At 48.4% G+C, this 15,281-nt stretch overlaps 1 protein-coding gene across 1 annotated transcript in view; it reads left to right on the forward strand.

The window, feature by feature from the left end:
* Positions 1-2,468: 2,468 nt before the first annotated feature.
* Positions 2,469-15,281, forward strand: part of PRKCH (protein kinase C eta) — a 120,261-nt gene continuing 107,448 nt past the window's right edge. Inside the window, exon 1 of the mRNA XM_082317016.1 lies at positions 2,469-2,866. Coding sequence (XP_082173142.1) covers positions 2,507-2,866 — 360 coding nt within the window. The 5' untranslated portion in view covers positions 2,469-2,506. The remainder of the gene's footprint in view (positions 2,867-15,281) is intronic.

Here is a 15,281-nt window from a genome sequence, read left to right on the forward strand (position 1 = left end):
ATCTATGAACTATATTATCCAACCTCCACGAGCTCTTGTGAATCTGATATTCAGACTTCTAAAAAGGGTTTATCTATCTGCACTATTGGGGGAGCCTACAGAGGCTTTAATTTCCACAAGGCAAATAGATCCAGCACAAGAAACTTAGAGGCAAACTGGACATGCTCCCCTAAGCCAAAATTTGTTTTTTAAATCAACATTCTTCATTGCTATTGCGCTGAGCCCTTTGAAGGCCTCTAAGGCAAGTAAAATCTATGTTTGATGATTTGGAGTTCCGAGAGAGAGCGCTCCAGCCTTTATAAGGCCTTCAGCCTCATCCTGTGGACATTCATGCTGGGTGCTTTAAAGTTCAGGCCATCTTTAAGTCTTGTCTGCAGCTATGACAGAGAGTCCTGGTGAAGTCTCCTAAGAACTGTGGGTTGCCCATGACGGTCAGTATGGATTCTGTCCTGGCTCATAGGGACTCCAAGGGACAGCTCATGGCTAGGAAGGATAGAGGTGATGAAAGCACAAAATGACAAATAATGATGCTCTTGAGAAAGTAAATGAGGGGCTTTTTTATTTTATGATGTCACAAAAGAACAACAGTGGTGAATCAAGAAATTAAAGGGATAGCAGATATATAGCTGATAAAAAAAAAAAAGTTTATTTCTGACCAGCTCACTGCTGTGGGATGGACGAATCCAAGAAGGTACGAAGATTAAAAACAGCATATCTGTAGGGAAAAGAAAACTACCCAGAATGATCACAGCTAATGCTAAAATGCATTTCAGAAGGAACATCAACCCAACAAAAAAAATCCTAAATCTTTAAGTCTTTTATAGGACCAGACTACTCTGTGTTTACTTGGCCATACCTTCTGTTAAAAGACCTGGAGCTGGTCACTCCCGGAGACAAGATCCCGGACCCTGCGGTGGCTGGATTTCGTGCAGTTTGGCAATTTCTGAGATTAAGCCCGCATTCCTCCCTGGGATGAGCTGTCCTAACCAAGCTCAAAAAACTCTTAAACACTTCTTTTCTCCAGCTAATAGTGACAGATCAAGGAACTTAACTTAAAAGCCTTGCAAGGAGACCTGTCAAAAGTCTGATTTAAGGGTCTATGAGTTTTTCTGGCAGAACTGTTGCTTCCATGTGAGGAATGATCACGTTACTGAACCTGTTCCACCTGCTCTCTCCTGAGGAGGCAATAGGAGCCCTGCTCTGTCTGAGGCTGGAAGGAGCCTTGGCTTGGTGCTCCTGCAAACCGTGGAGCATCTAGAAGGGGAAAAGGGTGTGGGGAGGAGGGAAGGGGATGGGAAACCAGAGGCAGTCTGATAGGGAATGGGTAGAACGTGAAAGAGGAAGGGCTGAGGGGAGAGGAACAGGCTGGAAAGTAAAAGGAAAGAAAAAATGAAAGAAACGCACACACACACAAAAGAGGCTGCACGCTGTCAGCCAGCCTTGGCACCATCCAGCTGCGGCGGGGACGTTCAAATGACCGCATCTTCTTCTGCTGCGGGGACTGCAACCCAATTCAGACAACGTCGGCCAGACAGCATCGCCGGCAAAGCAGGGTTTCATTGTTCCCCTACACAGTCCACACCATTTCACTGTGAACTTTGGAAAGTAATTAAAAGTATTTAAATTCTGACTTTATTAAGTGCAATGAAAAACAGAAAGAAATCCACCCCAAAACAAACCCTGCACGCTGAGTGCCAAGAACGTGAATGATATGCAATTAATCCCAAACGGCAGGAAAAAAAAACTTTTTTCAATAGCAAAAGCAACGTATCTTTATATTCTCCGTACAGGTTCTCCTAGTTAAAAGCGCTGCTCCAGCGTTAGGATGCTGTCAGAGAAAGGCACAGAGTAGCCGCGGGAATGCTGCGCTGCTCGGCTCCTCTCCCCGCGCAGCTGCACCCCCGGTGCGGCCCCAGCCCTTCCCCGGGAGGGGCGGGAAGGGGCGGCGGCAGCCGGGGGGCGCCTGGGAGACCCGGGCCGGCTCGGTCCCCGCTGCCCGCCTGCGACCTGGCGTGGTTTTCCCCGCCGCGCTGCTGGCGGCCCGGCGGGGCGGCTCCCCCCCGCTGCCGGCCGCACCTGTGCTAGCGGCGGCCGAGCCCAGAGGAGCCGCGCTCAGCGCCCGGCCCGCCCCGCTCCCCACCCCGGCCCGCCCTCGCGGCGCGGGTTCGCGGCTCCTCCCCGCCCGGCGCCGTCCCACGCCCCAGGTGTTCCCCGCCGCGCCGAGCCCAGCCGCGCCGCGCCGCGCCGCTCCCCCTCGGCGGCAGAGGCCCGGGCCGGGCGCTGCGGCGGCGGCGTGGGGCTGGGCGGCGGAGCGGCTGCCCGCTGCCGCGGGAGGTGGGCGGTGCGCGGGGGGCGGCGGTTCCGGGGCCGCGGCATGGCCCGGGGGCGGGCGCGCCGCCGCCGCCCGGCCCCCTGAGGAGGCGCGGCGGGGCTGGCTGCCGGCCCGGCTCCGCGGGAGAGGGGTCTGGCTCTCCTCCGGGCTCCCGGGCGCCCCGCGGGGGCGGCCATGTCCGGAGCCATGAAGTTCAACGGGTACCTGAAGGTGCGGATCGGGGAGGCGGTGGGCCTGCAGCCCACCCGCTGGTCCCTCCGGCACTCGCTCTTCCGCAAGGGCTACCAGCTCCTGGACCCTTATGTCACCGTCAGCGTGGACCAGGTGCGGGTTGGGCAGACCAGCACCAAGCAGAAGACCAACAAACCCACCTACAACGAGGAGTTCTCCGCCACGGTGACCGACGGCCATCAGATTGAGCTGTCCGTCTTCCACGACACCCCCATCGGCTACGATGACTTCGTGGCCAACTGCACCTTGTGCTTCCAGGACCTCCTGCGCTCTTCGGGCCCCAGCGACAGCTTCGAAGGCTGGGTGAGTAGCCGTCTCGAGAAGTTCATTTTCTGAATGAATGAAGGCCCTCGAAGGGTGCTTGCGGAGCTGGGGCTTGTCCTTGCACGCCTGTGCTGCAGATGCACGCACGGTGTGTCTGCGTTCGCACAGGTGTACCTTCGTGCATCTGTTTGCGCTCCTGTGCTTCAGATTTGCTCAGAATGCTATTTAGGCTGCCGTTTCAGCCGGTGCATTTTGGGACCCTGAGAACAACAAGTCTCAGCTGTCATAGCTTGAGGGTCAAGACACAGCTGAGGGCTGTGAAGTCTCTGCTCTTTGTGGATTAGCAGAGAAGAGACTTGTAATACCTAACCAGCAAAGTACACCTGCAGACTCACGCAGTCACGTACCTTCCCTCTTTTGCACACAGAGCTGTACTTGGAAACTTGGGTACCCGGATCCTAGATCTGCTCAGATCTACACATGCTTGCACAATTGTTTGATGCGTGCGTGCGAATTTCTTTGACTTCTGAACAGAACGGCAGGACTAGTCTTGCGTCTGTTATGTACGCTGCTGCGCTGGTTGAACACAGTTTCACTTACAGCTAATTCTAGGTTATTTCTAAGTAGATGGCACTTGCATCCGGCCCAGAGAACCTCATTTATGTCTTAGTCCTAATGGTGAGGGAAAGGAGTAGTACAGGCTCTAAAGTTGTGCCTTTGCTTCCAGCACTGTAAAGGAGGAGGGAGTGACTCTATTGATCCAGACAGTAGTCTGCTTGTAAATGTTAGGTTAAAAAGAGAGGAAAAAAAAAAAAAGGGCATTTCTTCTGGGTAGAGAAGGTGCAGAAGAGCTGAGAATTTCCGAGGTTAAGATAAGTATTAGCTTTTTGAGGCCAGGAAGTTCAGCACCCGTGGTCAGGTAACCACCACAATAAAATCAGCCGTGGAGGAAAGGGAGCTGACACTGTAGAGAGCAGATAGGCATCTCGATCGTATCGCTGGTGCTTTCTGTTCTCAGCCGGTCTCGGTGACTGAGGTGTGATGCTACACCTCTGGGGGGATTACAGGGAAATGCCAGTCGCAGGGTTGGTTAATAGGTGTATATTGGTACTGTTGCGTTTTGTTTTTTTTTTTTTTTTTTCTTCTCGTGGTGTGCTTGTGTACCCTGTGTGTAGGCTTGAGGTTCATGCACTAAAGGTCACATCACGGAGGTGATTTTGTGTCAGGCAGAGGGATCCAAGCGAGCCTCAAACGCGTTAGCTCAGGTGTTGCTCCTGAGAGCACAGCCGGAGCAGAGCTCGCGGGGTTTGCTCGGTGGGAGCGTACCCCGCTTCCCAGGCCAGTCGTGCTGCTGGAGAGAAACCGCTCCTGGCACTTGTGCTAAAGCCGTTTTAAATACAGAAGGGACCCCTGTGGGCCGGGGCGAAGGAGTGAGCTCAGGATAGAGAGCTGTGGTTTTGAGGGTTTTCTTCGTGTTTGTTTTGCTGGGGGTGTTTCCTCTTTGCTGTTGAGAGAGGCCGATCCTCTCGGGAGGCTGTGATCCCGGTCGTGCTGGGTCTGGCTACGCGTGGGGTTGGACTGCTCTCTTGCAAAGGTGGTGGCCTTATTTACATTACTAAAATATCTATAATAATATTGCCCCCGGCGTGGATGCATGCACGTCCAGGGGCACACTGTTTATTTCATTTTATCCATACTGCAGTGCTGGTTTTTTTTTTTAGGACAGATGCAGTCTGTGGCCCGAAATGCTTGTTTGGTCTTTGGTGAGGGAAAAGTTTCTTATCCCTGCTGGACAGGCACGTGTTTTATGAACTCCTGTACCTGCGAGTTGATGGGTGCAATGGGGTGGGAAATCAGTGAGTTTTTTAATTAGACTGATGTAAACTGATGTTATATCTGGACGTGTAGAAAGAGGCTAAGAGCTGCTGCTCTCCTTTTCAGTTAACATCTAAAAAGTACAACTGGGGTGGATTTAGTGGGGAGTGAGCAAGTGTTCATCTTCTGTCCCCTTTCTCCTCTACCCTCCCTTTTGACTTGCTTCGTTAGCATCTTGGATAGCGTGCAGCCAGGATCACATGATGACAGGGAACAGCATCTTGTCTTGATAATTTAATATGTCTTGATAAATCCAGCAAGGCTGTCACAGGGTTTTGTGTAATCAGAAGGATAGGAAATGCTGGTTTGTGCTAACCCAAGGTCCGTGAACTGCTGGTACGACACAAAACACCACAAGGGATTTGTAGACGATTTGCAACACCTCCACTCTGAAGTCCTTCATGCTGCCCTTTTTCCATCCCCAAAGCAAAGGCACATACAGGCAAGGAAGGAGCGAAGGGAAAATTGGTGAATCCTCACAGTTTAACCTGGCTTGCGCTTACTTGGCTGTGCACGATTTTTTGGTTTGATTTGAAATAGAATTTTTGCGTTCACTTTTCAGAGACAAGGACAACAACATTTTGGTAAACTCCAAATGCTCCTTGGAGTGATAACAGCCAAACAGGGCAGGGCGGCTGGCTGCCTCCGCTCCCCTGTGCCCTCCCGGAGAGCCGAGCTGTGGGGATCACCTGGGACAGTCCCTCACTCACGTGCTGGCCCGAAGGTTTCGGCGTGAGCTCTCAGGTTCACGCTGCTCTGTTTATAAATGTGGATTTTCTCCCGCTGAAAAGAAAAAAGCGGTTAGTTGTAACATTGGTCACCACCTCTTGTGACAAGTGTAGGAAGTGTCGGCGAGAGGCAAGCAGGAGCAGCTGGCGTGTAAGCACGGGGGCTTCCCAGATGACTCGCAGGTACATCACTGGAATGATGACCCCAAACACTTAGGCAGATGAGTAAGTGTATGGACATGAGCTGTCTCATCAGTAATGCTTGTACACCTGAGTCATCCCACTGGGGACTGGGACAGAGTTCCCTGTTCATCGTTTGCATTAAAATCCACGTGCCAGAGACTTTTCAAAAATGACCCTTTTTCTTCTAACCAGATTGTTTTCTGAAGTCTGTCTAGTAAACACATTAGCACGGTCTGGATGTTTTTTTAACTTGCATATTAGTTATTAAACACATTTGACTAATTTTACACAGATCAAATCTGTTAGAGAAGGATCTTGAAGCTAATAAGCTGTTTCCTGTTTTTTATATTTACTTGTCAAGTTGCAGAGCAGTAGTTTTTATTAATATTGTCAATTATAAGCCATCTTGCCTTCAACATGCTTTAATGCAGTTAAAACCGGGAGCGATCTCTCCGGTACCATGTTCTTTCTGGTAGGCATTTACCTGTGTGGGTGTGAAATTGTGCAAACCTGAATGGTAGCATTTTACACAGGTGCGCATGTCCCTGCCAGGTGCAACACGGTAGAGAATTAAGCTGGCTGCTATCCGAAAGCTCTTATGATTTACATCAGGGTTGAAACTTGTCTTTTAAAGTGTTTGGTTTTGCACTAGCTTGTGCTAAGATCTTTTTACTCAGCAAAAGCATCTTTAAAAGGTAGTATCTCCTTTTCAACTGTCTCTGAGTGCAGTATAGGAAGCAGTCATATGTCAGTGGAACAACGTAAATAATTTGGAGTACTGAGTTGTAACTGAAAAGGGAGATGTTTACAATACATAGGATTATTCCTATGAGTTTTATGTAGTAGCTGAAGTAATTTTTAAGCTTGGGGAAACACTATTTACAGATACTGAATTGCATTTTTGCTAGGGAATTATTTAATTGCAATTGTAGAAAATTATTAGTCCCTGGGTAGAGATGTCATAATTTCTAGGACTTTAACAAGGAGTTAAAATTAAACCTTGATCTTGAAGTAGCAAATTATCAGAGTATACTGAAGGAAATTAGATAACAGATGCACTATAAGATTAATGAGCCAGTCACAGCTTCCTGATGAGTTTGTTGCCATTTGCTCATGTGTGCAGGAAGAGATTAAGACAAATAATTCTCCTGCATTCCTCAACTTGAGCTGTTTCGCCTGTATCCTTTCCTGTGTTTTTTTATTTCTTAAGGCAAAAAGAATTGTATTTTACCCATGTTTATATGCAATTGTATTTATTGAACACTAAATTGAAGAGTTGAGTTAAAGGAGAATGCAACTTCTTCCCCAGAGCATCATGACCTTGACAGAGAGCCAGGGTCCTGCAGGTCAAATACGATACGGTTGCTTCTTGTTTTAGCTCCTGCTTCGCTGCGGAGTGTTCTCCAGGTGGGCAAAACTTGCATCAGGAAGCCAAAAATACTTTATAGGTGTTGACGGAGGATTTTGCAATGCGGTATTTGGTGTCTGCATCAGCCTGTGCCCACCTGTAGAGAGGGACTGCAGCGTGTAGAGCGGGAGTAAATGGTGTCTCCTTCTATAGCTCAGTAGCAGGCTGAGAGAAAGAGCAACAGCGATCTCTCCGTGTGATTTCTGTTTCCATCCACATGACAACCATGTACATAGTGCAGATCTCTGATCTGTGGGAAAGTCACACTGCACATTAATTGCAAGCTAGGCTTGAGTAAACTAAGCTCCTGCCCTATTTCTTGATAAGTTTTAAGTTGTTTCTGTAATTATTATTACTGATGGGCAGTTCTTATGTTGGATGGGAATAGTGGAGAGAAGCACCCACTGCAGAAGGTAAGATGGTTTTTGAAAGCTACCAGAATTTCAGCTTCTGTTTCTTTCCTTTAGCATATGGCTGTCCTTTGGCCCTACGAACAAACCCTTCAGAATGCCAGCCGAGTCCCGTGCACCAAGGCTACCTGAGAGCGTCCTGCAGCCTAAAACAAAGGCTGTCATAAATAAAGAAAGAAAAGATTGTTGCTATTTTTCAGGTATTAAATAATCCTGGGAAGTATGATGCTAATAACAGTTTTACTGATCTAGGCAGATGAGAACGACTGGAGCTGACTGCGTCACGAAGAGCTGCATGCGTGCTGCCCTGTTTCAGCATCAGAAGTTGAGCTAGTTAGGAGTCCTATTTCTCGCTCAACCACGAGCTCCTCCTCAGTAAACGGCCTGTCTGGCAACTGGGAGCATCCATGGAGAACAGAGGCATTTTGCTTGAGAGTGTGTTAGGCTGGAAAGATTTGGGCAAAGAGCAGCCAGTTTCCAGCGGTCGGAGCCACTGGGATGCCATTAGGGGTCTGTGGGACTGGAGTTCATGCCCTGGGTTTGAACTGGGTGCAGCAGGATACGAGCCTGGCTGTCCTTCGTGCAGCTGGCTGCTTGGTCCTGCTGCGGTGCTGGCTTTCCAGTGTGTTCCTTAGTCTGTTTTTCCACAGCCATGTCTCGAGAACGGTTGCTTTGATGCTGTTGGAGTTGGGAAGGGCTCTGGGAATGCGGGAGAGGAGCACGCTTTCCCACCCAATGCAGTTTGGCTGGGATGGGCTGTGCGAGTATCGCCACGTTGCTTTCCCTGGCTGCGAGCAGCTGCCGAGCTGAAAGCTCAACCTAAACCTCACTGAAAGGTACCCAGGCCCTCTGGCTTCACCGAGTGGTGGGCACGTAGGTCTCCAGACGGAGCCGGGTCTGCTCCCTCCACGGCTGGCTTGTCAGCCTGCGCTGCCTTTGCCTGCCAGCCCACGCGCCGGCGCTTCGGCTCTCCGGCTTGGTGGCAGCTTCTCGGCGTGGGGCGGAGCGGGCAGCTGGGAGAGGCCCCAGCTCGTGTAGTCACACAAGGTTTTCTGGAGCTGTTTGTTGAAGCCCTTGCTAATGTGGTTGCTGGGGTGCGGAGCTGACTCTGATGCCAGGGTTAGCTTTCTGTTTCTGCTGCTGCCTGTTGCTCCGCTGGCGGTGTTGCCACCGAATTACCTGCAAGCCGCGGTTAGAGGGAGTAGAGGCAGGCCAAGGGCTGATGCTCATGTCCCCCTCAGCAGCGTTAGTCATGGCAGAAGCAGCTCCTGACGGTGTTTGCGGACCTGTGCCCCCAGCCCTGGGGTTGCTCTGTCAGGCTGTGTGCGGAGGAGGAGGAGGGGGCCAGCGCGGTGACCGCGGCACAAGCGAGCCCTGCACCCCAGCTCTGTCCCCAGCCCTGCTCTCTGCACCCACGCGCCTTGCCTCACCCTGTTCATGTTTTATATTCAGCCTTTACCACAGGTCTTTCTGTAAAAATGCATTGCATCCAAGCTGTCCGAGGCTTTCTGTTTGGAGTATTTTCTGAGTGATGATTTGGTTTCTGGCCATTTTGAGCTTATAGGTAATAAACCCTGCAGAAAAGATTGTCAAGGGGGCTGTTTAAGCTATTGAAATGCCATTAGAAAGTCTACTGATTTACAGTGTAATTCAATATGAAAGCATATCCCTTACTGAAGTGAATAAGACTCCCACCCTTTCTTTGCAAGCTATTAAAGTGCCTTTGATGTTTTAGGCTTGATTGTAGCTATTGTGCTTTGCGAATACAGTCAAGAAATCCGGGGACCTTTTGTGTAACCATGGAGAAAAAGACGAGCAGAAGAGTTATCAAGTGAAATGAGTTGTTGGCAGCTTTTGTAAAGGATTCTGGATCAGGCATCGCGCCTTCTTGCCTCCCAAATCTCACCCTATTTAGGCACGCGGTTAATATATGTCAAACCATGCTGCAGGCTTAATTTCTTCTGGAGACAGCGAGCAATCTTTGTTCTGATCACTTATTCCACGCCTGTGTTATTTGTGGGGCCGTGGAGTGAACCAGGCTGGAGTCCTGGATAACTAACCTGGCGTCGTGTCCTGGTGGAGCTCGTCAGGCGGTTGTTCCTCTCCCGAGCCATGCCCTCGGTTGTGCTGGTACAAGAAACCCTGGCTGGTTGTGAGGGAAAGATTTGCTTTATAATGATATCAAAGATAGCAAATGTATGTCTAAAACAAAGTGCATCCTGAAGCATCCAATTAATGTTGCTAAGCCACTTAGGGTAGGCCAGACAAATGACTTGGATTTCTGCAATGCCAGTGGCATTTTTTATTCTTTGACATCATGAGATGTTCTCATCGCTCAGGGAAGTCAATTGCTGAGGAAATCATACTGCTTTATTTTGAAAGCCAGCGCCGTGGACAGATGTAAGCCAGGTTTCGTTGCGTTAGTGCGATGCTGTGCGAGAGCAAGCGTTCCTCGGCAATTCTGGTGCTACTGATATTCAGTGCTAAAATCTCAGCGTTGGTGCTGGGCCCGAGCTGATGGAAAAAATTGCTTTTTTCACTGCCCCTGCGAGGCCTTGTGTGCCCTTGTGCCCTTGTTACGCTAGACCAGAGGCATCTAATCGATGACCAGATCTATCCCACAGGACTGCCAGAGCTGTTTTACCGGCTGACGGCCCGCTCCCTGCTTTGCTCTTTCCCCGGGGCTCCTCAGATGTGGGGTGGGGGCAGGTTGCAGACAGAAGAGTTGCTCTGGCAGCCACCAGCGTGTTTTCAGCCACTGTTTTCCTTGTGGGACCCACTGTATCTCCAGAAAGCCTCGTGCTCTCTAGCCTCCCGGTGATCCGTGTCATGATGGAGGGATGCAGCCCTCAAGACGGAGAGGTGCATCCGCCGCAGAGAGGGGATGCCTGTGTCTTGTCTGTGTGGCGGATGGATGTCAGCCACAGCCAGGGTTGTCTCCTCTGAGTGCCACCTTGCAAACCAAGGAAGCCCAGCCTGGGAGGGACGGCAGCCCTGGGCTGCACAGACACAGGGCGTTTGGGACTTCAGGTCTGGGATGAGATTTCTGCTTGCCCGCTGGCTCTCCTTGTTGCTGGATGGGAGTTTCTATGCTCCATTAGACAGCGTAGACCTGCCACTTGGGTTGGTGCAGCTTGCACTGGAGCACGAGCGTGCTGCTATGACTGCAGTTACTCACGAGCTTTGTCAATACAAAAAAATGTTGGTAGGGGAGGAGGGAGGGGAGTGTGAACCTGTAGATGATATTACATGAAGGCTTTTTCTTGGTGTTCACCTGCCCAGTTTCGTAAGTATTGAGTTTCATGAGTGAGTTGATTGTGTTTGTATCAGCGATACGGTGGCAGCTCTCCAGACTCCTTCCAGGAGAGGTCTCCTTGCTGTTGAACAGACAGGAGACGATGTACTGGTGCAGAAACAAAAGTTGGGCAGCTTTGGTAGCTGACTTCAGTTTGTGAGATGGGCGATAAGAGTATTTATTCTGTTTTTTTTAACCAACGTGACAATTCTGTGTAGGCCTTAGTGGAATTTTTTTTACCTTTTTTTTTTTTTTTTTTTTTTAAATTTTTGTTGCAATACAGATATTTCTGTCAGAAGGAGGGGAGAGGAGGAAAATACATCCGTGCAAGACATATTTCTAAACATGTGTTTTGGTGTATGAGTGTTACATGTCTGCTATGCACTTTAAAAAAAAATAAATTGATAAAATCATTTGCAGTGTGAAATCACTTGACAGATCAGCAGAGCCCTGTAACCTCTCAAATGGAGGCGAGGGAGGGAGAGGATGTGAAGCACAGCCTGCGTGTCTGTGCTGTCCCAGGACATTACACCTAATAGTAAGAATTACGCTGACAGATAGTCTGACAGTGTGCATCTAGGGGCTGAGGAGAGGTTTGAGATGATAGTTCCATATCTGAACACTGTGAGATGTTTTTCCTACCTTTGTCTCATGTTTAGTCTCAGCCATCCTCAGAGGCAGGATTTTCACTTATCAGCTGGTCTGATTTGGTCTGAAAAAGCAGCTCATACCTTCATACAGCACTTCTGGTTTCTAGCCCTCTCTCTGGCCTGCTCTGTGGTTTCTGTTTTTCCTTTACTTGTTTCTTATTTTTTTTTCTTAGGTCTTTGTCATTAGTCTCCATTTTAGCAAAGTACTGTATTTTGTGTTTTTTCTCTTGAATAAATTTAATTTTACTCTGTCATGTAAGCAGGACAATGCTTGTAAATGAAAGTCTTCATATACATCTCCACTTGCTTTAGTATCTCAAAGCTCCTACAGTAGCAATGGGGTCTTAGTTTGGGAATCCTTTTATTGCTTTTGGATAGAAAATATTTGCCATCATCCACAGTTTTATAGATGCTGTAGTAGGTTCAAGCAGGGACCAGCCATAGCTATGGCGTGTGCTGTAGGTATGCATCAGAGATGTGCACTGTCAGAAAGATGATTTAGGGTTGTGTCAGTTCACGGGAGCTGGCTGTACGGTCTGGATGGGAAAGAGGGTGACAGTTTTACTGTGACAGTAAACGTCAGCCCGGGATGTCTGTACTTCCACGTGCTTTTATCTGACAAATTAGTTGCGAATAAATGCTGTCTCTGATAGCATTGGAGTTGGCTTGTCTATGCGTGACTTAGTTTCTAGAGTGATGTTCTCCACCTAGACTGGTCAGTGTGCACATCTTGCACTACATGTATTCAATTCTGGGCTAAATTCCTTCAGAATAATGAAGGTCTCCTAGATCAAGAATGACTAATGAAAGACTAGCTTATCCTGTTTGAATTCCTAGTTTGTCCTGCATTTATTTTCCTTGGTAAACAAGGCTGTATATCTTGTCAGTTTTTTTCCCCAGGATTGAAGAGCAGAGGAAAAATACATTGTTCTAAGTGGTGAAATCTGGGGATTGATTTACTGAAAGTTTTCTTCTATCTCGTATCCTTTAATTCTTTCAAAATTTAAATGCTTTAAACCTGAAGAAGAGAGGGAGAAACCTTTCATGCAGTGGGGCCCAATTCTTATCCTTCCCTAGTATGTAAACTCTGGCACATTCCATGAGAAGCTGCTCTTCATACCTCACTTCTTTCTGGCATCTATTTTTAATAACATCGACGTGGAAGTCGTCTTCCTCCTTTCTTACTACTTGTAAAATGTCACTCAGCAAAAAGTTTGCCTGTGTCTTCGGTGAGATTTCAGCAGAATAGGAGCCCGGTGCTTGCCAGGCTTACATCGGTGGATTCCCAATGGCATCAATGGAGCTACGCTGCCAGCTTTGCGCCGGTCTAATTGGGAGAAGAACTGGACACGTTTCTTTCCCCCTCCTTGCATGCAACAAGGGTTTGTAATGATGGCTGGGTTGTACATTATTTATTGAGCACAGTGAGTGCTCCTGGAGCTCTGAGAAAGAGGAAGGAATTGGCTTCCGTGCAATGAGTTTATTATCTGGGTCATTCACAGACTGAGGCATCTAACATTAATATATTCAATGAAAATTTATTCTGTAAGGCACCCTCCTCCTGAGCCTGGAAGAAAATATAACCACGTGAGGAAAATGTTCCGTTTCTTGTCAAAGCTACTCGACTGGAACATGCTATTTAATACAAAAGCTCCAATGGTGTCAAATGTGTAGGGTGATCCTCCATCTCCTAATAGGGCTTTGTGGGAGTATTGCTGTTGATAATCAGTTTGTAAGATGGATCCCCACACCTATCACTTCGTTACCTGTTTACTTAATAACAGTACAAAGTCCAGTGTAGGAGCTTTGGGTACTCCCACCAGAATTGCTTACAAGACTGGCTTGTGAGGGGGGCGACTTACTGCAGATTGTTGGAAATGACCCGACTGCCAGTGTCCTTTCTTAGAAATTTCAGCCTCTTGTTTCTGCAAGGGACTCATGATGTGGCAGCTTATAGGAAAAAATGCTGGTTTAAGTCTTCCTTAACGTAATGGGACATAATTGTGGTGGTTTAGTAGCTACTATATAAGCAACTTCAGCTGTTCTCGATTTGGTGTGGAGCAAAACCGGGTAGAAACCCAGCTGCGCTAGGATAAGCCATCTTCCTCTCAAAAATTAGCCCCTATTATAATAACCCCATCAGTACTTAATGATAGTGGCTCATTTTGACCACATTTTCAAATAATTAGCTAAAGTAACATTTAGCCTGTCTTTCCGATAAAGATGATGATAAAGTTTTTCCCCATCTTCTTGATTCTCGGAAGGAACACGTTTCGCTTTCCGTTGCAAAAATCTTGCTGAATGGTTTTTGGCGTGAGCCTAGAAGAGCGTCAAGTTCACTGTGCTGATATCCAAGAAAGGAGCAAGTTCTAGAGCTGTGCTAGTGAGCGCAGACAGTAGGGCTCTGTCCTTTCCATTTGAAGGACAAAAGGGGTATGATGCAGGCAAAAGAAGTGGGCAGCAATGTTACAGAAGCAGATATGGTTTCTCTTGCGTGTTCTGGATCTGTATAGGTTGAGGCTAAGATCTCTAGCTCTACCTGAAGGACAGTGGGACCCCCGCATTTACTGTTACGGTGCTGTCTCTGCAGGTGAGGACCCGCTATAGCCAGATCCTCAGGGCTTGTCGTTGTCTTGGAGTGACAGTGTTGAAACGGAGAGCAAACTCTGGAATTCTGGAGTCTCTGGCAGGCTCAGGAATAAAGCATCAGAAATTCAGGCTATGCTGTGCATCCTCACAGAACGGTTTTCAGCCCCTTGTAGACAAAATACGTTCGTGTGCTAGTATGGATGAAACCCTTTTCATTTGGGTGAATGCTTACAAAGTCATCCGGACTAGGAATGGGGTTTGTGTTTAACCGTGATGGAGCACTTTTTCAGCAGGCTTGTGAGCTCTGGCAGTTTGTCCAGGGCAGATCTAGGAGGAGGCCCAGCAGGTTTTTGTCCTCCCCTGCCCCACGGGCAGTCGCTGTGCAGCAGGAGAGGCGAGTGCTTGCTGCTCGTGTCTCTGCTTCTCAGCTACCCCGTTTCACAGCCGAGCCGTGAACATCAGTCAAAGGCCAAATGAGTTAATGTAGTGGGCTGTGAACTGTGGTTTTGGAGTCGTGCGAAAGCAGCGTCCATTCCGCTGCCTTTGCAGAGGAGTGGTGACGGCAGGAAGAAAAGGGGGGGGAAGCTTTGGGGAGGCTGGGGACAGTAATCTCCTTTTGATCAAAGCTTGATACCACGATGGCTTTTCCCCTTATTTTGTATCTACTGCAGAACTCTGGTAATGATTTATCGGTTCATAATCAACCCTATGCTCTTCCCAACTACAGCCACTGTTGGACACGTACAAAAGCCCACTCTGATGCTACCTAAGCTCAACCGAAGGGGTGTTGAAAGCCGCGTCTTTTAGCTTGCCTTGGGCGAGCAATTGCCGCGCGTGGCTGCAGCTCTGCAGGAGCGCAGGATGTCAGCGCTCGCGGTGTAGAAATGCCTGCGAAGGCATGCGTGCGGTGGGGCAGGCAGGACACGATGCACACTCATTTCAGTTCTCGCTTAGCGCTGTGTGTAACGAGGAGAAATCCCTTTGACTGGGTGTGTTCCCTCTGGTTACCGCTTTCTTGGGTAAAACTCTTAGAATTAAGAACGTTAGAACTCCAGAATTATAGAAGGAAGTTAGAATGGAGAATTGAAGCTATAGCCAAAGTCATTGGGTGGTTCATTTTAGAGTTGCACTTTTCTGATTTTGTCAAGAATAAAATTTTAGGGTCTGGGTGGATTTCTCGAAGAGAAGCGATGATCATTCAAGTTGTCACATGTTTTGGCTTCTGTGGATGCAATCTCAGAAGGTTTCTCATGTGTCCTTGCAAGTTTGTCATTTCCCTTTGTCAGAGAGAAAGGAGCGTTCGTGATTAATACGAG

The sequence above is a fragment of the Platalea leucorodia genome, assembly GCF_965183815.1.
Source record: "Platalea leucorodia genome assembly, chromosome: 7".
NCBI classification, from domain to species: domain Eukaryota; kingdom Metazoa; phylum Chordata; class Aves; order Pelecaniformes; family Threskiornithidae; genus Platalea; species Platalea leucorodia.